General features: G+C 41.5%; 1 protein-coding gene and 1 long non-coding RNA gene across 2 annotated transcripts in view; one reads left to right on the top strand and one right to left on the bottom strand.

Annotated features, from left to right (window-relative positions):
• ATAD2B (ATPase family, AAA domain containing 2B) overlaps nt 1-26,473 on the bottom strand; it is a 114,818-nt gene that overhangs the window by 33,852 nt on the left and 54,493 nt on the right. The window contains exons 21-25 of the mRNA XM_019538128.1: nt 19,842-20,027; nt 18,832-18,967; nt 18,310-18,506; nt 14,480-14,639; nt 3,487-3,609 (exon numbers count right to left, since the gene is read on the bottom strand). Coding sequence (XP_019393673.1) covers nt 3,487-3,609; nt 14,480-14,639; nt 18,310-18,506; nt 18,832-18,967; nt 19,842-20,027 — 802 coding nt within the window. The remainder of the gene's footprint in view (nt 1-3,486; nt 3,610-14,479; nt 14,640-18,309; nt 18,507-18,831; nt 18,968-19,841; nt 20,028-26,473) is intronic.
• Nucleotides 15,592-16,470, top strand: LOC109311598. Its single transcript, XR_002101540.1, has 2 exons — nt 15,592-16,110; nt 16,143-16,470. It is a non-coding gene; the product is annotated as an uncharacterized LOC109311598 (long non-coding RNA).

The raw sequence follows: 26,473 nt of genomic DNA, 5'->3' as shown, positions 1-26,473 counted from the left end.
GCTGCTGCCTTGCTGCAGGCCTTTGCCACCTTGCACTGGATGGTGAATTCCAGCAGGTGATGATCACTGTCACCCAGGTGGTCAAGCACCCGCAGCCCCCTCACCAGGTCATCTCCCATTTTATTGTTTTTTATCTATAAAAATTACTGTTATTTTTTTCTTACTAAGGTGTTTATTTCAACAATGCTCTGTAGCAATGAGTTAATAGTCTAAGTATATACTCTGTGATGTTCTATTAGTTTTTTTTACCCTTTTTGAGTTAGCTGCCACCTTTCAGTCTCATTCAACACCTTGTTTTGATATTTAGCAGGTGGTTCTGGATCCACCTTCTAAATACAAATAATTATTTTGGGTATTTTTATTGTCCTCCTCCTTATTTAGATCATCACAAAAATTGACCAATTGCAATTGTGTTGATCTCACTTCAGGTCCCTAATTATTCCTGTCACTTTTCTCCAACTCCTCTACTTCTGAAAAATTTTGTTTGCAAAGAATAACTATGCTAGATAGAAATGGTAAAACTGTTAGTAATGCAAACAGGACAGATTGTGTTCAACAGCTTTGCTCTGTATTTGAGGAAAAATGGATGATACATTACATCTTACAATAACTAACTATTTTCCATTCAAATAGCAACACAGGAAGATGCTGAACATCCTCTCAAGCCTGATATTTTAAATAAGCAGATGTAGAGAACTTGTATCCAAGTTTTAAAGGATCTGGCCAAGGTTGTTTCTGAACTGGTAAGGCTGATTTTCAATAAATCCAGGAAACTGGAATAAAGTTAACGCCATGCCAGCATTTAAAAAAGGTACAAGGGGAGGTCCAAGTTAATTACAGGCCAGGTAGATCAATTTAACATCTAGGCCAGGTAGATAATGTGTGACCCAGTACGGAAGGAAATATACTAATCATCAGGAGTCAAAATCAGGGCTGTCCAAATGCAGCAGGCAACATGCAGCTCCTAAAGAGTTAGTATGTAGCCCATAGGCTCTTTCTTGGCTGCTAGTCCCAACACTGCAGCATGGTGGTATATGTGACCAGGAGAGGGGTGGGTGAGTGCTGAGCACAGCTGGGGGTATGGAGCAGCACCACTTGTGCTCCAGAGCAGGAGACTGGGAGGAGGAGGGAGCCAGGCTGCCTGTGGTTCCATGGAGAGGGACAGAGGGAGAGGGGCTGCCCAAACAGTGCACAGAGCAGAAAAAGAAGGGAGCTAGGCTGGATACGCTATGTAAGCAGCACTGGCAGAGGGGGGCGGGGGAGGCAGTGGGACGGACGGACCCATCCGTACCAAATGCAACCGCAGTCTGTGGCAGTAAGTTGGACAGCCTTTGGGTAAACCACTGAAAACACTAGAGGTCTGAAGACTAATTAGCTGAACTCTCAGCAGGGCACTGGAGAAAATGTCTAACATCATCCTAGTATATATAAAAAGGAATATCACAGGGAACGTTAAAAGACTGTGTCACGTTCTCGTGGCCACAATTCAGAAGGGTTATGCTGAAAAACCAGAAAGGGTTCAAACAGCCAGAAGAATGATCAATGTATTAGAAAATGTAAATGTGCTTCAATAGTAAAAGACGTAAGGACATTAATCTATAAAGTTTATCAAAGAGAAGTAAGGTTAGAGGTGAAATGATCACAGTCTGGAAGTCCCCATTACATATTTATTATTTTATTATTATAATATTTTATTTTATGTATTATTTTATTAAACGATATTATTTATTAGATTCTGAGGAACACAATCTAATAACATCTAATGGAGGTAGGAAAAGCAAATTTCTAAAGACAGGCCTTTTTACACAAAACAATTAATCACTAAAACAACTCAAAGGAATTGATGTGGATTCTCCAGAACTTTAAAATCAAGCTTGGGTGGTGTCCTAAACTTTATGATCAATTATGGTCAGACTGCCTCATGAAGCGGGTCAAGTTAGGTGAACAAAATGATCCCTTCTAGCCTTATAGTCTCTGAATCATGCTCAAGTAATATTCGTGACAAATTAAGAATTACTTTTATTTACTTTAGATTTCAGGGTCTTTTTGAGTGGGCTTTTTGAAATCTCCACATCTAAAACGTGAAGTCATAGAATCATAGCAAATTAGGGTTGGAAGGGACCTCAGGAAGACATCTAGTCCAACCCCATGCTCAATGCAGGACCAACACCAACTAGATCATCCCAGCCAAAGCTCTGTCTAGCTCGGTTTTGAAAATCCCCAAGGCTGGACCTTCCTCCACCTCTCTGGGTAACCTGTTCCAGTGTTTTACTACCATCCTAGTGAGAAAATTCTCTCTCATAGCTAACTTAAAACTTCCCTAAAGTCACAGAAAGTAATTTTAATACCTTTCTTTGACTCACAGTAGTACATCAAATATATTGCGATCACTTTGGATTAAGGAGAAAATGGGCTCTTTTCCTTTGCTGGGTTTTTGGTTGTAGCCATATTCATCTAAGGACACAGGCAGGCAAGGTTCTTTGGCTAGATGCAATATCTTTTATTAGACCAATTGAGTAGTTGGAAAAAAGTTCTTTGCAAGCTTTTGGGCACAAAGAAGCTAAGTGTGACAGGATGTCAGTGAGAATGTAAATAGGTGGAAATTAGGAAAACAAAAGCAGGGGGAACAAGAGGGAAAAATGGGAAAGGTAAGTGGGGGAGACTCTACTGTACTTGAGTTTTCCAAGGTAGAAAAAAAGGCTAGTCTGTGAAAAAAGACAAAAGCTGTATATTAGGAAGATAAGGATAGAAAGTCATCCTGTCACACTTCTAGCTTCTTTCATTCCTTGGAGATCTCAGAACAGCAGAGATTCCCTATGCTTGAAGAAGGGTGATTGTGCCCAAAAGCTTGCAAAGAAATTTTCCAACTAGTCAGTTGGTCTAATAAAAGATATCACATCTATCTACCCAAAGAACCTCATCTGCCTCTCTTCCTTTGTGCACTAGGTACTCTGAGATGCTAATGTTTGCTTCAGAAATTGCTTCTTTGGCCATTGACAAATTTGTAAGTTCTGACATGGATCAATGTCCCTCATTATCATGTTCTGAGAGACAGTGCAGACAGTGTAACCCCTCTCAAAACTCTGCACCCAATATGCTTTTCTTGAATCAGAGGCCAATGGCACAACCATCTGCTTATCTGCACTCTTACTGTCTGGGATTTGAATCAATACAGTTTCAATAGCCAGGCTCTCTGCTCAGAATTTGGTACAGCACCAAGTGCACCATGTCTTTATTTAATCTCTCTTTCTTGTACAGTTTTTAGACAGGTACTGTGATGTTCCAAGGATTAATCATTCTATTATATTCAGTAATACCTTTTATGTCTTCTTCCACAGCTAGGCATTCTAGAAAACCCAATTTTCCTTCATAGCTACTTTAATTTTTCTATAAATTTATACTTCTTATTTTTTTCCACATGCCTAGTTAAAAACTTTGTGATTACTTTGCATTATGACACAATACCTTTAGAAAAAAAAATCATACCTCTTTTTCTTCTTGCTTCCTTGATTTCTTCACACATTTTATTAAATTCTGGATCCAACTCAGCAGCAATTATGGCATGTGCTGTATCCTTTAAGGTACAAGCTCTGTGTCTAATTATTTTATCTATAAAGCAAGTTAATATAAAAACTATTAGTTTTACTTACGTTTATAGACATACTTCTGCTCTATACATAGTTTTAGGAGCCCATGTTTTTTCAGAAAGAGAAAAATGCAAGAAACAAAACAAATGTGTGAAAATGAAGACAGGGAATGACCACACTGGATAAGAAAACCTGCATATCAAGTATATATCACAATTCAGCCCCTCTCCTGACTTTTAAATACTGCATTTATTCACAGAGTGTACAAACCTCTTTCCCAAAAAATCACCCCTACAAAACTGAGGTGCGGAGACACTAATTTCCACACAGAACTAAAGCACAGAGCTGCTATAATGCCAGAAGCTGCTGCCAATTCACCAGCAGCTGAGAGAGGGTTAAAACTAGCTTTTGCCTGAAATGGCCAGTGAGCTGGCTGAGGGCAAACGAGCTGCTCCATGCCATCAGCTTTTGCCACAACTCTGGGGGAGAAACTTATTTTCTTCATTCTGCCTTCCTAAAACAAGGTGTGTATCATATTTGGGGGCATGTGAGAAAATACACAACGACTACTTAACAGTTGGACAATACATTATTACGACATAAAAATTCCTACTTTGAGTTGATCAACGGTAGCATTTCTAACCAAATTTAAGAAAAAAAAAAGAGGTGAATAGGTTCACATTCCTTACAAAGCTTTTAGATTTGATCCAGAAAGGAGCCTACAGAGACACTGTGGAATCCTAGACCCTCCATCACCAAAATTCCCAAAAAAGTATCACGAGTGGGGGGAAAAACACCACTGGTTCACTCTGGCTCAAGGCAATGCAGAGTCCCAGAGGGAGAAGGGACATACTGCAGCATCTCTCACTAGTCTGCCTACTACTCAGTGAAGAAGGAAGCAACAGAAACAGTTTGGAGAGAGTGTTCGCTAAAGTGTTACTGCTCTAGTTGTCTTAATGGAAATTTAATCAGAACCACTTTAAAAATCATGAGGGATTACTGAAATCTCACTCCTTAAAAAAATTATATAAATTATTTAATCCTAAATCCAATCTGTAAAAGCTTCAGGAGCCTGGTGTTGACAGTTATTAAGGTTTTTAGTAGTGGCCCATATCATTCATCAGTTTGTGTCTCACACAACAGGGTTTTTTATTTAAAAAAAAAAACCAAAGCCCCACCTTGTGCAGATCCAAAATTGTGTTTAAAATGACTATTTTGCTCCTAATATTGACCATTCTTTCCTGCAGTTTCATCAGTATTTGGGAAATATGATGCTAAGAATTTCCCATCAGCTAAATTGGAGGCCTAAGTATTAGGATCATAAGAACATTTCTCATGGGATTACTTGTTTCCAATAGTCTGAGATGTACAACAGAAAGTGTTCCAACACCAGCTAGTTCAAAAATGAAGTGTGATGTAACAGTTAACACTGCAGGAATGAAGACCTGCAATATGGATTGTGCTTAACTCAGCCAAATACAACACTGTTTCTACCAAGTGATTTCTTTGCTTTTAATGCAAACATATTAGGTTGCCAATAATCCATCTGGATTTACTATTTCTAGATGTTATCATTATTTCAAAAATAAAAAAAAATAATGTACTGGTTAGTGCTTAAAATTAGCACATCTGGCATGACAGGACACAATTTTGTGGACAGGGGATAAAATTCCTCAGATCCTAATGGTGCCGTTATGTTAATATCTGCCAGGGGCTGGAGTGGGATCCTATGCTGCTTTGCTTGAGTCCCTAAAAAAAGGTTAACCAAAGAGGTAAACAGGTACTCTTCCTGTTTTTTTCTGTCTTAACTGAAGGCTAAGATGATGGCATATTACAAAAGTAGGCAAATTAACATTTTTGTGGGGAATGAGCAGGACAGAAACATCTATCCTGGTTTGAAGCATCATTATATCACTGAACTATACACAGTGGGAGTTTTATCATAAGCCAGATTAATATATAGCAGCCTAACAGTAAAAGAGCACAATGCACAAATCAATGGCAGAATATTAATATAATTAGTTTCCAAAAGAGAAAAATTACACCACAGTAACACAGCTCTTCAAGAAATTCTCTGACTCCTACTCTTGAGCCTTTGTTACTCATCTCGGACTATAATTTCCCTATTAAAAGTTCCTAATTTTTTCTTGTATGTCATATACAACCACCACTCTTCCATGTCCTCTTGAACGTTCCACAGTAAAAATGAGAGAGGAAAAAAATGACATCTAACCTATAACCTACACTAGATTATTTTATAGCCTAGTGTCAGAAAAATAGAGAAAGAAAGCTTGGACGGCTGTCTGAGCCTGCTGTCTTGCTCATCTGAGCTGCTCTTACAAACTAATTCAGTACTTCAACTCTGCAACCAGAAACAATGAACAACAGAGTAAAATAGGAACAGTAGCATTCTTAAAAAAAATCCAACCGAATTCAAAGAGGCAAGCGTGATGTGCCTAGCCTGAGAATGTGCATCTCGGAGTTGTCTAGACAAATTACTAACAAACGATATGCTTTGAGAGCTTACTTAGAATGAAAATTATGTGCCGTTTCAGCAGTATTTTTATTCCTGTAGGACAATGCCTAGAAGAATGAGCAGAGAGATCTATAATAACTATAGGGAATATGAAAAATAGCTTGAAATCCACATAACTTAATTCCTACCCCAAACTACAATTAGCAAGGAACAGCTACATCTACTTCTGAACCAATAAATTAGCAAGTGTCCCAGTTTAACTCCTGGGAAGCAGTTGAAGAAAGACCATGGGAAATCCCTATGATGTCTCTGGGATGCTAGAGAACAGTATGCATTCCTACACAATACAGAAGGCATCAGTGATGCAACTCTTTTATATGCAGTAGCTGTGTGAGCAGCAATTTTCTACTGGAATACACTGACTAGAGAAGTTGCCCTTTTTAAAAGACAATGACTGATGGATGTTAATAAACTACCAGGTCTTAGAAAAACAGTCACAGAAGGAAGAGTCCCTGAAACAACACAGCAAGTCATACAACCATGGAGGAGCTTGGCATGAAGCCACAATGTTCAAATGGAAACTGCCATCCACGATAAAAGAACGGATAAAAAGTGTAACAAGCTACAAGTAAAAGCAGCAAGCACCTTCCTGGAAAGCACATGTGATTATTGCCTCAGATTGCCTCTTTTGGCAACCTGGTTTCTTTCTGGTTCGTAGCCTGCATATGGTTCCAAAGCACTAAAGGGACTTGATTCAGCAAAGTCTTAACATTTTGTCCCCTTCTAGAGAAGAAAAAAAATCTGTTCAACCTCATACTGGGTCAAAGCCTTACTTTCAACCTCAACTGCCATTTCAGACTTACTGTCACAGGAGCCAGAGAAGGAGACTTTCCCCCCATCCTTGCTGGATTCCTCATCTCGGGTCCTTATGTGTGTATAGTTCTACCATCTAGCCACAACCCAACACTACAGTACGCATCTCGCACATTTTCCTGCTACAGTTTAGAGACATTCTTTTTAAAAATCTTTTTGAGTTCTGCCTCTGAGGATGTCTCAGGCCTCCTTCACTGATCACAATGGAAAGCATAACCCCAACAATTCCACTTAACCATTTGACTCTCCAAGACTGAACCAGAAGATTATATTGTATTCAGTCTTGAATCCACCCGAGATCGGTCAAAAGACTGACATTCTCCTGATCACTGTGCTGGACTCCCAGAACTACATCAGACTTTATTTGTCTACTTAAAGAATATCCTGTGGCACCCAGGTGTGATTTTACTATCAGCACACGCTATTACACTGAAACTGTCCATAGTTAATCCGCAAGAATTAAAAGATACCAACATGCAGACAGATATGCAAGCAATGATATTTCTTGACTTCTCCTTTTTTGAGACTAATATAGCATTCTTTTGGTCTATAAACCTTGCTATCCAAAGTATAAAACTGCAACCAATTAGTGGCCATTATCAGACTGCATTTCAGTCTAATGAGATCTGCAATGGTCACAGGCAAGTAGTGTCGGACCCCAATTACAAACAGAATATATGTTCTCACAGGAAGAATGAGAAAGATTACTTTAAAAAAATATATATCTCACTATTTGTGATCTTGTTCATTCTTTGAAGAAATAAAAGAGAATGGATCTCTCCATTAGTGGAAGATCTTAAATACAGGGCTAAAGGAAAAAACAATTTGGCTACTCTCTAACAACTTAACAGCCTGTCCTCCATTCCCTAGATGTATCTACATTACTGGCACAAAGAATAACAACCAACAGCAAATATAATTCCCTATTCTTAATTTTTTACTCTACTATTTTATACTGATTTATTTAATGCATCTTTTGTAACATCTCCCGTGGTCTATTTTAATTTTGTTCAAATTGGCAGAATGTGTAATTTTATTGCATGCTTTTACTAAAAAACCATAAATTATGTAATTTTATGTAACATTATTAACGGCTTTTGCTAAAACAGGACAACAAATATATAATAAACTACTATTACCATTAGTTCATCAAGGTTCCACTAAATTTAGCTAGTGAAATCTTACTTCAGTATCTGAATTTTGCCAATGGTAACTCATACCTATGAATAAGATATGTGGTCATCCAATTCTCCACAGTACCAAGAACAACACAACCTACACTTGGGGAGGCTGGGTTTTTTAAGTACAATTTTACCTAACCAATTTTACCTGATCCAAATGACCTAGAAACAAGTGCACTGCTGATGAGTTGCACCTTTATCCTAGGTTCCAATTTCCTTGAACAACAGGACTAAGAAATAGTTATCTCTTTACCAGCAAGACATACCTAAGAAACCACCAGTGAGTTCTCAAGAGTTCCTCAAAATAATCTCTTAAAAATTGGTAAATGAATTTCATAAAGTTTAAACAAACAGATAAATATTAAAACTCCTTAAAAAAGGAAATAGGCAGACAAGGTCCTTTGGGTGAATACGATATCTTTTATTAGACCAACTTAAATAGCTGGAAAATTTTTTAGCAAGCTTTTGGGTTTAAAAGCCCTTCAAGCTGAGGAAGACTCTGCCTGACAAAGGGTTTTTAAGCCTGAAAGCTTGCTAAAAAATGTTTTCCAACTATTTAAGTTGGTCTAATAAAAGATATCATATTCACCCAAAGAACCTCGTCCGCCTATGTCCTGAGACCAACACGGCTACAACCTACACCCCTTAAACAGGAAAGTCACTGAGAATATTAAAAGATGTTCAGTTTCACTTTATCATGGAGCATTTTAGACGGATACAAAATGCATCATCTGAAAAAGTGAAGTCTAGTTTCTATAGGCATTAATTAGCAGTAGCTCCAGAAGACAGATATAAAAAAAACCAGATGATGCTAAATCCTAGGCATCACAACCTGAGACAACAAGGTACATGAACAAATTGCTTGAACACACCTTTGCATCAAGGACAGAAGACATTAGTATCTGCTACATGACATAAGTATTAAGGAACAGCAAGAGGCCAAACACTAAAAACAAATGCACTAGAAAATCATGATTAGATAGATGGTTGAAAGCATCTCTGAGAAACTATGGTTATGGAAATTTTGCTCCTCCACATAGTTAAGTGGTCAATCACTTACTGGCACTAAACAGCAAAGATCTGAAATAAGGACTGCAAATTATATAGAATGGATCAAATCCTTGTATAGCTCTATTGCACAGGAGTCTATTGTACATCTATACAAATGACTAGGCTTCAGCACAAACAGTGATGGCTAAAAATGTGGTATATGGCATCAGTTTATCTGCAAGTGATGGTAGATATTGCAGCTATTCTAAAGGCAGGTGGTGCATTTGCTCTTCTGGCTGTAAAAACCAACAGACCTGTAGGTCCTGCCACAGTGGTCACAGGTATACATGGTGTTAGCCTGTCAGTACAGTAGCCCCTATATAGCAGGGAACCCTAGCCCTGTTACTAGAAGGCAGGTCAGCCCTTCTAAAACCAGAACTTTCTGGGCACAGCGTGCTGGTAAGGCAAGGGTTAAAAGCTGGGCCAGGCCAGCTAGTCAGGTGACCAGAAGGGGGCAGACCAGAACTATAAAAACCCTGGGCTGGGCAGCAGTAAGGCCAGCAGCCAAAGGGGAAAGAGTGAGTGTAAGAGAGCTCCATGGAGAAGCTTGGTGAGCGGTCGAAAGGCTGGAGGAGGGAAACTACTGAGGACCCTGTGAAGAAGTGGCAGCAACCCCAGAAGGACTGCAGCTGAGAGTGGGGACCCCCTGAGTAACTGAAAAGCTGGCATACTGCCTTCTTTAATCATTTTTTTTGGTGGTGGTTATAGCCAATGGATGGACTGCTTATATTTTTTTGTTATTGAATAACACTGGTGGTTTGGGGAAGGAGGCGGCCACATTGGAGCCCCACTATAACGCGGGGACTCCGGCGCCAGTGTGGGTACAGTATTCGGGGTGCACAGGCCCAGCGACAGAGAGGACACAGTATTCGGGGGCACAGACCCAGCACCAGAGAAGGCAATCCTAACAGGCAAGGGTGGCTGGTACACCTGGGGTGCAACTGTGGGGAGTTTGTTTGGACTGAGACAGTGGAGTTTCGCAGCCGCTGCCTGGCTTCAAACTCATGACCCCGTGGCTGTGGAGCTGGTGGAGGGGCCTCTGGGCTAGGGAGGCTGGGCTTCAGACTGGAGCAAAAAGGAGGGCCATGAGTCCCAAGACCAAAAAACTAGAGTCAAACCCTATCTGGTGGGTTTAGATGGGGAGGCCTAGCTAGAGAAAGACTGGGGTAAAGGCCAGTGGTGGTAGAGAACCCCAACATACAAAAAACAATAGGCATTCTCCCGCTTACAAGAACATCAGTATAATATTTCCATCAAGACGTGGCAGACAAGTACAGCAGGACACGAAAAATCTTAAGGGGACTCCAAGGGTGCTCCACATAGGGCACAGATAACACAAAATATGGCACTGGGGAGGGTGATCTGTTACACCCTGTTTCCTTTGGTCACGTTTCTATCGTAATTCAAGTGACTGTTTTTCATCATGATTGATAAGGGAGCACCAATTCTTCCTGTTTCCTGCTAAGGCCTCCAAAAGGTTTGGGTCCATTCCAAAAGCCTTCATATCCTGCTTAGAGAGGTCTTTGAAGTACCCGTTCTACTCTTTTCTCTCCATCTGCAATTTGCCCATACAGGATGTCCTTCAGGACGCACCCATCTTCCATTCTGTGAAGAATGACAAGCCAGCATAAGTACCACTGTTCGAGTAGTACAGGGACAGTTAGCAGGTTGGCTCTGGCAATGACCTCTGTATTGGTGATTCTGTCTTACCATTTGATGTCAAGGATGTGCCATAGACAGCTTAGGTGGAAGCTATTCAGCTTCTTTTCTTGATATGCGTATGATGACCATGTCTCACTGTTATATTTAAGGACACTGAGTGAGCAGGCTTTGTACACACACAGCTTAGTTTTGATGAGTACTGTATTGTTCTAGACTCATATGGACAACTTACTGGAAGTGGTAGTTGCCTTTCCAATGCACACATTTAGTTCTTCATCCAGTGATAAGCTGTCACTCACTATGGATCCAAGGTAGCAGAACCTGTTCACTACTTGAGGGCAGTGCTGTCAAGACTGATAGAGGATGACTGGTGAACCCCCTGTCCTAGAACCACATTGTCTTGATGCTGGTGGTCAGGCCAAACATCCTGCAAGCATGGCAGAGGTGATTCATGAGTAGTTTCATAGTATTTGTAGTTGACCTTCTTCATAGGTGGTGAGTGCAGCACTGGCACCAAAAAAGGAGCTCCCTAATAAGTATGCGTGTGACTTTTGTCTTGGCCTTTAGATGTGATAGATTGTAGAGTTTGTCATCTGATCCTGCGTGATAGTCTATGCCTTTCTCCAAGCCATCAAAAGCATAGAGCAGCAGCACAGAAAAGAAAATCCCAAAGAGTGTGGACATCCGGAACACAACCCTACTTTACTCCACTCTTCATCCAAACTGGTGAGAGGTTGATCCATCAAACTGAACAGTGGCCTGCATGTTTTCACAGAAGGAGCATATCATGCTGAGTAATGTTGGGGGGCAGCCAATCTTTTACCAGGACCTTGAATAAACCTGTTCTGCTGACAGTATCAAAGGCTTTCATCAGGTCAACAAATGCTATGTACAGCGGCTTATTTTCTCTGCATTTTTCTTGCAACTGGCATAAGGACGATATCATGTCCACTGTTGATCTCCCTGCTCTGAATCCATACTGTCGTTGAGACATCATCATCAAGTCACTGACCATCTACCATCAAACAAGAGGCTTCTCCTCCTAGGGGACTTTAATGCTCGAGTTGGCCAAGATTCACGATCTGTGCCTATTTGGGACATTACGGCATCAGGAAATGGCCTTCTTCTTGAATTCTACACCTTAAACCACCTGTGTATCACTAACACCTACTTTGTGGGCAAAGAGTATCTAAAAGTATCATGGAAACACCCATGATCTGCCCAATGGCCTCAGTCAGACCTTGTGATCACCAGGACGACAGAGCTGCCCAGTGTACTACACACCTGCACTTATCAAAAACACAGATCATGACACAGACCATTCCCTTACTGCCAAAGTGAAAATGATACTAAAGAGGCTGCACAGAGCCAAGCATAAGAGTCAGCCAAGAATTAACATACACAGCACAAAAGGCCAAAGCAAGTGCCTCAACTTTCAACGGAACTTTGAACTAGCTGTGTCTACAAAAGCAACAACTACAAGTGCTGAAGGAACTTGGAGTGGACTAGGAGCAGTCATCCAGGAACAGCCACATTAATATTTGGGGGGGAAAAAAAACAGTCAAAGACTGGTTTGAGGCACACTCAAAAGAGATGCTACCACTCGTTGAAGCCAAGAACACAGCCTACCTGAAGCACAACCGGAATCCAACAGAAAGTTCCAAGGCTACGCTGAAGCATGCCAGGGCAATGGTACAGAAAATAGACAGATGCTGCACAAACCAATATTGGACTGACCCATGCGAAGAGACAGTTTGCCTCAGACACAGGAAACCTGTGAGTTAGATGATGGCCTGAAGAAAGCTCTTGGCCCAACTGTCACTAAAGTTGACCTCCTCAAGTCTCGAGATGGCAAAGTAAAAATCATTCACAAGAACAAGCAGATGTCACACTGGGTTTAACGTTACTTAAAGCTTTACTCCCATGAAACAGTATTTCAGAAGACGTGCTAAATCAACTTTCAACTCTAAGCGTATTGGCACAGCTAGACAAAGAACCGATAGCCGAAGAACTCAGCAAAGCCACAGACTCTCTAGCAAGCGGAAAAGCACCAGAGGAGGATGGCATCCCAGCTGAGGTTCTTAAGTGCGGGAAGGCTAGCCTGCTACCACATCTTCATCAACTCCTAGTATGCTGTTGGAAGGAAGGTCAAGTACCTTAGGACATGTGTGATGCTAACATCATCACTCGCTACAAGAATAAGGGAGACAAGGGTGACTGCAAGAGCTATAGGCGCTTCTCTATCCTGAGCGTCACAGGCAAGGCTTTTACCAGAGTCATCCTGAAACACTTGCAACAATTTACTGACTGTCTATCTGGAATCACAGTGGCTAAAAATACAGTACGTGAAAAATCAGCCTTCAAATGGACCAGTACTCCAAAAAACTGTCTGTAGCGCAGAAAAAAAATTGCCAGAAATACAGGGGGAAACACTACTGGAAAGAATTTAGAGTACAGAAGGAAAAACACCCCATTGGGCAGGGAGATGCATGGATTTCATTTGTATAAAAAATATTTTTGATATTTGTAAATTAAAAAAAAAAAACTTGATCTCACCTGTCTTAAACTAGTAGTTTAAAATCTAGAGCAGGAATAAATTCTTATGATGCCTAAAGAAAACTGCTGATTAAAAAGCTGTATAACCAATTTCAGAAACACATATGGTAAAAGACAAATGTGGTAAATTAAACTAAATCACAACTGGACCTTCCAAAGAAAGAAAGGTTTTTTGCTTTAATGAAAGGAGTTTTAATTCACTGTTCTTCATCTGCAGATGGGATCAGTTTTCCATGAATCACACATTCAGGACAAATATACAAAGGGGACATTTCTTTCTTCACTTTAACACATAACCAGCACTTTTGGAAGCTTTCAAATCAAATGCTTTTATTTGGAAGCATCCATCTTCCAAGCACACAATAATCCAGCCTCCACCAGTAAAGAGGATGCCATTCGCTAGATCTGCAAGTGAACAGCTTTCAGGTTAATGTCACCTGGAGTTATTTTTTTAAATCCAGTGAATATCACAGAATAACCTACGATACAAATATAGCTAAAGATGATATAGATATATAAATAGGTATAGATGCAAACCAAAATTTTTCCTAATCAACTGGAACGGATCAAATTGGTCAAGATTAATTTTATTCGTTGCCTCCTCACCCTCCACACTAAAATGGAGACTTATTAATTTTGTGGATAAATTTGGTCCTCTGGAGGCAAAAACATTAACACATTAGCAATGCCAGGTGCTGTAAAACGTTCTCCACAACACCATCGAGTTAAGAGATGTTTTTGTTATGTGGACAGAGATTCGCCATGAATCAAACACCATCTATTCCATTCATTTCCACTTATAACCTACTCAGGTTTGGAATGCAATTATCTGAAATTAACACCAAGTACTTCAGCTCTTCTGTTCTTATAAAAGTCCTGAACACTTACTTTATCACCTAGTTAATTTTCATTTAAATGCTTATTTTCCATTCAAGAGTCTCTTAGGTGATTAAAGCATAGACTTTTCAGAAAAGCACCTGTTTAGCCAACTTTTATTTTATGACGTTTATTTAGATGCCAAAATAATAAGCATTAATTTTACTAAACAACCAGGCTTTCATATTTAGGCATGTCAAAGTTAGGTATTTCCTTACCTCCAGGGTCTTTGTCTGGATTATACTCTAATGCATTACTACAGATGAGATCAATGTCTGTTAGGAAATCCTTGGCTGTTAGATAGTTGTGTTTATCAATTTTGGTTATTACTGTAGAAAGGTCCATTGGCTCTTTGATAACTTCAAGATAATCTGAAACCTATAAACAAACAGCATAGAGAAATGACACAGGACCTTATGCATTACTTCTGCATGCTGCCAATTTCATACTTTATACACACGTTTATCCTGCAGGTTTAGCAATAATTACCAAATGCATAAATTTAACATTTTAATTATTTCCATTTTCAACCCAGATGTAATAAATTATAAACAGACTAAATAAAATCATAGTTTTCTGCAGAAAATTAATTTATTGCTCCTTCAGAGATTCACTAATGCATCTAATTTTCAAGGAAGTTCAAGTTAAATATTTAAAATAATCAAAGTCCTTTTATATTCCATACGCAAACAATATTTTTAACTTTGCCCTGGAAATGAATAATAGTACATCTATTACAAACCCCAAAGTAAAAACGTGAAGGCTTTTTAATGTCCACTCTGTAAACAGGCCTTTTTTGACTAACTAGTTAAACTGTCAACCTTTAAAACCAGTTTCAGCAAAACATCTGAAATAAAAATCTGTAAGCAATAACTTATGTAGTGAAAGAACTACAGATGGGCCTTAAAGCAAGGTGTTCTCAAAGGGCTTTGTGTGTCTGTGGAGTTCATTGTGCACATAGAGTAGGAGATACTGGATTCCTACAGCCTACAGGGCACAGTGAAGGGTGTTTGGTTAAATTTGTGGCATTATGAGGAGAGTGTCATTGGCAAATGAAGAGGCTACAAGAACTAAATGAACAATTTCACGGAAAAAGCCAAATACGTATTGCTTATTTTTTAATTAAAAACAAGACTAGGCACAACTGCTTCAATGTAGTTAATATTACAATCCATTAAAATATAGGTAATCTGAGTGTTTATGTAGCTTTGAGCATCTTAAAGTCACCCATATGTTACAGTGCTTTTTACCAAAAAATAAAACATTACATGTTCAGGTCAAATTGCAATGATTCTGAAGGACTACTTTTTTTTCTTCTTCCCCTAAAAAAGGAAATATTTTTAGACACTCCTATAAAAAAGTATCATAATATAAACCTCATATTGAGATTGTACTTCAACGGTATACTTTTATTTTATTTTGAACAATGGCTAAAAATGACAACATTTGTCTCATTCTGTTTCATCTCCCCATATATAAACCAGTAAGTGCGCAAGTAGAACGATTTCTCTTAGAGGCCCTGCTAATTCATCCTGAGGTCTGAAAGTCAAGCTCTACTTTTTCTGACTTGCATATCACCACTAATAAGAAAAGAAGTCATCTGAAACTGCAAATGTTGTTGGTGCACAAGCCAAAAAAACCCCATTCATATAGCCCTTGTCATATAGCAGCACTCTGTGCACTATGTAAATAGGAGTCAAATGAATTTGGCATACTAGAAAACAGGACTCTGAAAATATACAAGGACCGTTCTGTTAAGTAAACAAAAAGATGGTCAGATCAAGTTGGGAAAATTCTTAGAGCTGTCAAAGCTTTTCTTTGGCAAGTGACTAGATCACATTTTGAGGGGGTTTTTAATCTCTTTAGATCACATTTGGGGAGTTTTCTAAATGTATTTCATGTGCATAAAATAATGATGGTAATTCTTCCTTTCTTACACCATATCCTGTTTTATCTATTTAAGCTGTAAATAAAACAAAATATTATGTAGAGCTCTGTGTGTACATGATAATGAAGCTATTAAGCATTACCATCATAAAATAAAGCACGCTACTCTTCTGACCATAAACAGTATAAACTGGTTGTTATAAAGAGAACTTTCAGTTAAGAAAACTACTCCAACTGGAAGTTGATGGAAGACTGGATGTTGCCCTCCATAAGTGCCTGTTAACTCAGTATGCACCCGAAAGTACAGTTCTACTCAAAAAAAGTATACTAAATACAATATAGTAGGGGTCCTGTGCTTGTTTCAAAGACTCCCCAAACAAACAAGTGCAGTTTGAAAACAGAAACATTTTAAATTTAACCTTCAGCCCAACAGTGTTATCCTTCAAGTTAAAAGTTATCCTTAGTAAAAGTTAAACTTTTCTACTCCACACACTAGCTAACAGGTGCTAACCTGTGAGCAAACTTGTAGGTTTGCAAGCCAAATCCTATAATCTAAAAGTGCCCTGAGGACATGGATGCCTTCAGCAGGCCTTCACAGATGTAAATGACTAGAACTTAACCAGGCTGAAGTGTTGTTGTAGGTGTGATGGTGAAGGAAATACCCAGGCAAGATCATTTTGGTGATATTTTTCCTCGACCAACTAGATGGTGGGACAAATGTTAGGCAAGCTTTGGGACACAAAGGCCACATCAAGAGGAGTGTGGCCATGAGGTATGGGGCACTGCAGATGCGTCTGCAGCACAACATACCACGTGTTCAGTTGTTTTCAGCACTGCAAGGGAGAAGCACAAAGGGTTTTTTTTTCACCCCCATAAAGCAAAAAAAAGGAAAGCAGTGAACATGGACACAGCGCGCCCTGCCCAAAGCTGGAGCCTCGCTAGCTGGAACTGCAGTCCACTGCCAGCCATGCTCCGTGTAGCAGGATCATCATGGCTGCAGCCCCAGGAGGCCCCCAGAACCCCAGGTAAGGCTGCTAGGGCCAACCCAGTGCACCCCTACCCCACCCAGGTTAACTTGCCACATACCAGAGCGCATGTGGCACGGGCATTCCCCAGGGACAACCAGCAGCACCACAAGGTGCACCACTGCTACTTGTCCCCAGGAAACCAAACACCCAGACAGATCTGAATGTGGTCAAAGTGCCCTCTTTCCAAATACACACTTGGTCCAATAAAATATATCACCAAAAACAACCTTGCTTCTCATACTGAAGTTAGTAAATATTTCTGTTGATGCTTTGCACAGGTAAACATAGTAAAGGCTTCTTTCTGTCACCAAAGAGAATAAATGTAATCTTAAATATATACTGGCAGCAAATTTGATTAAAGGTGCTGCTGTTTTTACAAAGTCAATTTTCAGGGTGTAAAAGCAATTCAAATGACTATTAGGGACAGGATTAATGCAAAGATCTCCCCTGAGCCAGAACTGCATCCAAGAATATGCTCCTGATCGCTCCGATTCCTTCTTGAATATTTCCTGGACCACCAGTGCTACCATACTCCAACCCTGCTATGTTTATATTACGGCACAGAACAGAGCTGTCCAACTGGCAGCCCACCGGCCACTTGCTGCCCCCAAAGGGTCAGTATGTGGCAGACGGGCTCCCACCCGGCTGCCACTGCGCACCCCAGTTCCTCTTGCCCTGCTGGCCAGGAGGGGGTTTGAGCAGAGCTGTGCATGTGGCACAGACCAGAGCCATGCTACCTGCACTGCAAGTGGGTAGTATGCACAGCTGTAGGAGAGAAAGCCATGCTGCCTATGCTATGGAAGGATGCCCACACAGCATGCTTGCCTGGTAGAGGGTGTAGAAAGGCTGCCCATGCTGTGCAACCCATTGTGTGCCCATGCTGTGGCTACACACTGGGCAACCCATTTGGTGGGTGGGGTGTGCAGTCCCTAGCTTCCTGGAAGTTGGATAACACTGGTATAGAATATTATGACTATAACACCAGCTAAAGGCTGATGATCAGGATAGGCTAGGTCATGGATACTACTGTTATTATAGAGATTAATTTATCCATGCCTTTTTATTAGCCTTTTTTTTTTCTAATGGATTCAACTTTTTTTTTTTTTTTTTTTTGCACATTACTGAAACAAGACCTCTTCAATATCCACCGGTTTGCTGAAGATGTTAAAGCGTTTGTCTGTGGCCAGCCTCTTGGTAACATCTCTGAGAAACAGCCGCAGCTCTCTCAACGTGTTCTCCTCCTGGTCCTCCATTCGTTGTTTTTCTGATTCGGACAGCTGACGGGTAGGAGAGGGCAGTGCAAGCGGAAGAACTTCCACAGCACGAAGAGCTAGGGAAAAAAGCATGAAAAAATTAACCAATGCAAAACAGTAGTAAAAGGATCATGGGTCTTCTCTTCCCTGAATTTTCAGACTGTTTAAACTGTAAGGGAAAGTTTTCCCCTTACACTACCCATTTTTCGAGTCTGACCTTTCAAAACTCTACCCTTCCTCCCTCCACATGAAACAAGTGAAGAGTTTTTCCCTAAACAATGAGAAGCTGTCAACTGTTAGTGACAAGCTGCAATTCTCCACACCATCTAAAAAGAAAAAAAAACTGAAAATGTATTCAATCCGCCTCACAAATATTACTGGCTTTACTATAAATTAGTTTACCAGCCTGTTTCCTTCTTGGGGGAGGCACTGCAGCCTGATCAAGAATTAACCCTTGGAAAAACCTCAGTCTGTCTTCTTCACTTGGTCTTTGTATATAAAAAACCTCTTCATATTGGATTCTGAAGATACACTTCACCTACAAGAAAACAATGCCACAAGAGTATATTAATGGTAAATTAGATTGCATTAATGGCAATTAGATTCTATACATGGTAAAGATATAAATTTGATATAATTTTCCAGATACAGAATCTAATTATCAAAGCGCTGTCTCAACTTCACCCCGTCCCCTCCCAGCAGGGAAAGCAGTGGTCAGGGGGGAGGAGGAGGGAGAGTTAAGTGACCCCCTTACCCTCTGCAGCCCATTACCTTGGTCCTACTGTAGCCTTCTTGCTCCCCCTGCTACCTGCCCACATCCTCTGCCCCTTGCCTACCCACAATCTTCACCCCTTCCCCCTGCTCCCCAGTCTCTGCCTCTGCCCTGGCCTCCCCTCCCTTGCCATCAAAGGCTGCTTGGGTTCTGTTCCCCCCCAGAGCACAGCACATGAAAGCACAGCCCGTGTCAGCAATTCATCAGTGTTGGTGCTGCTCACTGGCCAGACAGGGGCCATGTAACAATGACAGTGCTGCTAACTGGTCGGGTGGGGGAAGAATTTCCATGTGCTCCACGCCCAGGAGGGAACCCAGGCCAAGCCAGGGCCCAGTTGTCTGACAATAACGGGTGGGGAAGGAGCAGGAGGGAAGCAGAAGCTGCAGAGGGCAAGTGGAAGTTGGGGAGAGGAGGGGGAGCATCATCCTCAAGTACATACAGTAAGATGGAATAAATTCGAAATTTTTTTTCTAATGATCTCTGCATAACATTACTAACTTGCAAAAATTAGTATATTTAAATTAATATTAAACCCTTCATTCAATGAGATTGTAGAGTTTATATAAAGCTAGGCTGGCAAATTTCATTAGAAGTATTTTAAAATAAATTTTAAAAAAACTTAAACATATTTTACACTTACCTCTTCAGGCAATTCACTGTACATAGATTCAGAGGTAGACAGCAGAAATATAGGGGAGAATGATGGTATATCTTGCAGCAAAGTTAAAAAAGTAGCTCTCACAGTTTCACTAACAGCTTCCCACCAATCACCAATATGAGGCATGTAAACAATACTTGGTACTGTTCTTCGAGCTTCACGAAATATCTGTTTGAGAGAGAAACTAGTATTTAAATTCAGAAATTTAGCAAGTAATGAAATGAAATAAAATGGGAAATTCAGGTAACACCAGAATTCTTAATGATTTCAATGGACATCCCTCCTATCATCTCAAGTTAATTCAAGATAAATAATTCTTTCCAACAAGTGTTCTTATCTATGTTGCTTGCTTCATCACATTTTAACTCATTGTGGAACGGAATTTAGAACAGCTACCAGTCTTACAGCTTATTAAAACACATTTGCCTATTAAGATAAAGCACCACTAATTCACATAAAAAGTTAAACTACCATCTTACAACAGCAAAGAAAACTATAAAGTGACAGACAAGCTTATGAATGGCATACTGTCAAGAATCATAAGTCTTATATTAGGACTATTAAACAGTTTTGTTTTAAAACAAATACTACAATGTCCTGAGCTGGTTGCTGAGGGTCCAAACAAGTACAGTAGATGGCAGAAGGAATTAATTTTTTCCAAGAGCAAGGAAGAACTTTATTTAATACCCATCATGTCATTTTTATATGAGAATTTAAGCTTAATCATTATTCTCCATGGACTCCTATATTTTTCACTAAGGTATGATGTATCTGTTCCATTTTGAACCTTCACTGTATTATCCAACTGTATGAGCAGTACAAAAAAAAGTGGCTGAAGAAACTCCACCTAATTACCATGTCTTGTGCCTTTACAGTCCAGACAGAGCTACACAAAATTATGTCAGACTATCATCACAATCACCTAGTCTTATCATAGAATCAATGAGTCGGAAGGGACCTAGACAGATCATCTAGTCCGACCCCCTGCCATGGGCAGGAAGGAGCACTGGGGGTAGGAGGGGTCATAAGACTGCAGCCAGGCGCCCATCCAGTCTCCTCTTGAAGATTTCCAGGGAAGGTGAGAGCACCACCTCTCTGGGAAGCCTATTCCAGGCTCTGGCCACCCTTACAGTGAAAAACTTTAAAAAAACTTAACAGGATCATACCTCTTACTTTTTACCTTCACTAGTTCTAATGGCAGAGTCCTTTAAAATTGCTTCATACTCACTTATATACCTCACAGTAGATCATAAGGTCTTTCAACTCATTCTTCAAGGTTACCACTGTTTTCTATTCACTTTATCTTTTTCTACAAAGGTCTTGGAATCATCTTAAGCACTGTCTTTCTGATCCCACAACTGACACCAATGAGATACACAAGTCTCCTACCTTATTTATAATGCAAAAGCTTTTTTATTTAAACTTTGGCTTCAACCACTATATTTTTCAGGCATGCCCTTTTCTTTTAGGCACAGAATGAAATATGACAAATAAATCAAATTCACTTTACCACAATAAAACTTGTTTACAGTAATTCTGGGGAGCTCCTTTTATACACATTTGCTTGCTAACATTGTTGTATGAATCTGCCACATACAGTTATTCACTGAATGATTGGTGTTCTGGGCACAGAAAGCATAGGTATATTTCATGGAAACATGAATAAGCATATCTGGCGCTAAATTTATATCCAGAAATTTCAATAAAACAAAAGGTTTCAAATATAAGGATCAGAAAAAACATTTTGGTGGACCACAAGTGATTTGGTTAACTGCCTTAATGGAATATGCATATTAATATTAAAAATGACTCAAGTACGTGGTTGTTGGTAGTGTCAGGAGTGAAGTTGTAGCCATGATGGTTCAAGAATTATTTCTTAGGATGATATTTTTTAGTGGAGCAACTGCAGAGCTGAGATACAGTTAGACAAGCTTTTGAATTTCCTGTCATCTTAAGAAATCCTGGCCTCTCATAAATATATGTTCAAATTAGCAGCCTATATAGCCAACTGTACACTTATTCAAATTATCCGTTTAAAAATGTTTATAAACAATTCTCTGTGTTACCTTTTCCTAATAAAACATCTTTCAATTATCTTATTTGGAAGGTAACAGTAGCAATTTTTCATTTAAACTATACCTACACCACTTTTATTAAGTTAAAAAAAATAAAAGAACCATTAAAGCCTCCCTATTTTTCAATGCTTGCTGAGCACAGCATAAATATTATGGGAATTTACAAGTAAATCTGTTGGTGGGGCACTTAAAAGCATGAAGTACTGGGACTGCAGCAGACTTGCAAATATGGTTTGCTATAGTGAAATCTCATTGAGCTGAAAAGTGTCAATTTTGAGAGCGCTCCCTAAAGGATTAATATTTTTAGTACAGGAAAGCCAACAGATGTCCCAAGAATAAGTACAATAAAAATACAGGAACATGATGTGAAACCAAGTCAGAAACTGTCTACATTTATTAACTCCACTACTGTAATAAATGCAAAAAATAGTCCATAAGTAGTACACGATTGATTCCATGTATGAAATTAGTAATCATGTTCTGAACAGTTTTTATAATATCTGTACATGCATGCCTTTCTAAGTAATTCTGGAGTATACCTACTCACTACAATGTTGTCAGGGGCATCTTTACATGGCAAGTGCTACCTCTTTTTATTATTAATCATGTAGAGAGTTTTGGAAAGTGAACATGTTGATGTTTCTGATGCTACAAACAGATATTGCATTTGTCTGAGGATAAGCCATTTTGTCTGCTGTCTCAGGATAAATCCTGAAAAGGTTCATAAGAAGTACTAATAGTTTATCCTGAGGCATCACAAAGCGCATCTGAATACTTATCCCATGCATCATTGAACCAATAGATGAAAAGCAGCGGTATGTTCAGCAATTCACTAAATTCCGATTAGAAAGGCAATGTGTGTACATGCCAATCCCAGGACACTTCTGTTTTGGGACAAACACAGGCACAAATTGTCAAGAGACCAATGCAACATCTGTTCCTGGACTGTCTGTAACACTTGCCATATTCTTCCCCATTCTATGTTTTTACATCTATACTGAAATTTATTATGGTAAAGCACAATAATACAGGCTCATGTAAGAGGTGGGCTGGAGATCGCATTTTCTTCATTACATTGAAATTTCTGTTTTAATGATGACAGACAAGCTTCTTTGGGTAACTGTCGTATCATTTGTTCCAGTGTGAGACGGGTGTAAGCCTGCTGTGCCCCTGTGAGCCTAAGGACCCCAAGTGAAGCCCCGGGACCCCCGATAAGCCCCGGCCCGCCCGCAGGTAAGCAGGGGCCCATGGAGGTAGGGACCTAAACAGCTGGGAGCAGGCTGAGTGGGGGCAAGGAGGGTCATGCCCCTCCCCGGCTCCTACTTCGCCCAGCCGCCCAGGGAGCCGCACGACCGGAGCCTCCTGAACAGGCTGCACAAACAGGCGCTGTCCTGGGCCCAGCGCACGAGTTAACATGGGAGTTCGTGCCAAAGGGTGCATGGGAGGGCCCTTGACCCTGCCTGTGATCCCCCCAGAGCAGCCAGTCTCAGCCGCAGCCAGCCTACCAGTGGCATGACACAGATGGGCACAAGCCGCACCCCAAGGGTCCCCAGCCCTCCCCCCCGTGGCTCCTCAGAGGCCTCCACCCAGACAGAGCCCATGGTCCTGGGCTCCACGCAGACAGAGCCTCTGGCTCTCGGCTGCAGGGGCCACCTATCGCTTTTTCAGGCTTTGGGATACAGGAGCATGGCCACCTCCCCTTGTGGGGTCTGCTGCCTACTGGAGTCTCTGGCACGCCAGCTGGAGGAGCTCCAGGCCACAGTCCAGAGACTGCATGCCATCAGGAACTGTGAGCAGGAGATTGACTCCTACTGCCAGGCCCTTCTCCCCCGGGAGGTGGAGGGTAGACCATGGTATCCCTCCAGGACAAGGGAGGACTCGGGGACCTTCCTTACCGTCTAGCCCACAGATTGGACCAAAGTGGTTAAGAGCCCCAAGGCCCCTGCCCCACTGAAGCTTTGCAACAGGTATGAACCTCTTGCAGCCCCAAGAGGGCCTGCCGAGTTGCCAGCTCCCACAGGCAACACAGACTCTACTGTAGTTACCGCCCCTGCTCTCCCCAAGACAAAACGCAAAGTGTTTATCATGGGAGACTCCATCCTGAGGGGGACTGAGGGGGTATTCTGCCACCCTGACCCCTTAGCCCAAGAAGTTTGCTACTTCCCGGGAGCCAGAATCCGAGACATTGTGGGAAAGATCCCTAAGCTCCTCCAGCCCACAGGAGGCTTGTCAGTGAGGCCCCAAAGGGCCACAACCCAAAGGGAAGGGGAGTTCAGGACAAGTGGTTACTCCTCAAGGGAGCAAACCTGGATGCACAAGCAAAGTCCATCCCGTCTCAGAGGAAAGGCAGCAAAAGGGCACAGCAGCCCCCTTGGCTCTCCAGGGAACTGACGGACCTCCTGCATCTTAAAAGGAAGACCTACAAAGGATGGAAGACTGGAACCACCACCAAGAAGCAATACTCTGCTCAGGTCTGGCCTGCAGCAAGCAAAACTAGGAAAGCCAAGGCTGCAATGGAACTCCAGCTAGCTACAAATATCAAGGGCAATAAAAAGTCTTTTTTTTTTTAGATATGTGGGGAGCCGGAGGAAAAGCAAGGGCAACACTGGACCCCTGCTAAACCAGATGGGACAACTGACAACCAATGCCCAGGAAAAAGCAAACTTGCTTAATGGGTACGTTGTGTCAGGTTTTTATCAGTCCCATGGGACACCCCTACCCACCGTGGGTCAGGGAGGCCCGGGTGAGGGAGATTCTTGACCCTCCATCAAAGCTGACCTCATGAAGGAACACCTTGACGGCTGGATACCTTCAAGTCAGCCGGCCCTGATGTTTACACCCAAGGGTACTCAAGGAGCTGGCAAGCATCATAGCTCAGCCCCTGGCATGGATCTTCGAAAACTCCTGGCACTCTGGTGAAGTGCCCAAAGATTGGAAGAAGGCCAATGTCATGCCAATCTTCAAGAAAGGGTGGAAAGTAGATCCAGCAAACTACAGGCCCAGCAGCCTGACCTCTATCCTGGGGAAGGTCTTGGAAAAGATTATCAAAGAGGCCATCCTTAACAGACTAGCTGACAGCAACATCCTGAGGGATACCCAGCACAGGTTTGTTGTGGGTAGGTCTTGCCTGACCAATCTCATTTCCTTTTATGACCAGGTGACCTATCACCTGGACAAGGGAAAAGAGATTGGTGTTGTATATCTTGACTTCAAAAAAGCCTTTGATCTGGTATCCCATGATCACCTCTTGTCAAAACTGGCCAACTGCGGCCTTGACCTCACCACGATCCGCTGGCTGGCGAATTGGCTCCGCAGTACGACCAAGTGGGTGGTGGTTGATGGAAGTCAATCGTCGTGGTGCACTGTGATCAGTGGGGTCCCTCAAGGCTCTCTCCTTGGGCCTATACTCTTTAACATCTTCATCAATGATGTACACATTGGTGTCAGCAGTGGGCTGGCCAAGTTCGCCAATGATGCCAAACTCTGGGGTAAAGCATCCACACCTAAGGACATGAGGGTGATCCAGGCAGATCTTAATAAGCTCATAAAATGAGCAGATGAGAACCCGATGGTGTTTAACACCGAATAATGCAAGGTTCTCCACCTTGGGAGGAAAAACCTGCAGCATCCTTATGGGTTCTGCAATGCTACGCTGGCTACCACCATGGACGAAAGGGACTTGGGGGTCACGACTGACCACAAGATGAACGTGAGCCTTCAATGCGATGCTGCAGCTAGTAAAGCGAGCAAAACACTGGCTTGCCTCCATAGATGATTCTCAAGCAAATCCCAGGACATCATTCTCCTGCTGTACTCGGCCTTGGTGAGGCCGCAGCTGGAGTACCGCGTCCAGTTTTGGGCTCCACAATTCAAAAAGGTTGTGGAAAAGCCTGAGAGGGTGCAGAGAACCACGCGCATGATCAGAGGTCAGGAAAGCAGACCTTATGATGAGAGGCTGAGATCCATGGGGCTCTTCAGCCTAGAAAAGCGCAGGCTCAGGGGTGATCTGGTGGCCACCTACCAGTTTATCGGGGTGCTCATCAGGATCTGGGGGAATGTCTGTTTACCAGAGCACCCCAAGGGATGACAAGATCAAATGGTCACAGACTCTGCCAAGACCGATTCAGGCTGGACATAAGGAAGAACTTCTCTACCATCTGAGCCCCCATGGCGTGGAATAGACTGCCGCCGGCAGTGGCTCAAGCACTCACTTTGAATGCCTTCAAGACACTTCTGGATGTTTAACTTACTGGGATCCTATGATCCCTGCCCCTGGAGCAGAGGGCTGGACTCAATGATCCTTTGGGATCCCTTCCAGCCCAAGTGTCTATGAATCTATAAATTTATTAGACCAATTAAATAGTTGGGAAAAAATTTCTAGGAAGTTAACTTGGTAAGAAAAAAGTATCTTAATAATTTTTCCCAAAAAAATGTCCAACTAATTGGTCTAATAAAAGGTATCAGATTTACCCAAAGAACCTTGTCTGCCTATGTCCTTAGACCAGGCTTGTCCAACATACAGCCCGCGGGCCACCATGC

The sequence above is a fragment of the Crocodylus porosus genome, unplaced genomic scaffold (genome assembly GCF_001723895.1).
Source record: "Crocodylus porosus isolate Cpor-Errol unplaced genomic scaffold, CroPor_comp1, whole genome shotgun sequence".
Taxonomy (NCBI): Eukaryota; Metazoa; Chordata; order Crocodylia; family Crocodylidae; genus Crocodylus; species Crocodylus porosus.
This window is presented reverse-complemented; position numbering and strand designations above follow the sequence as displayed.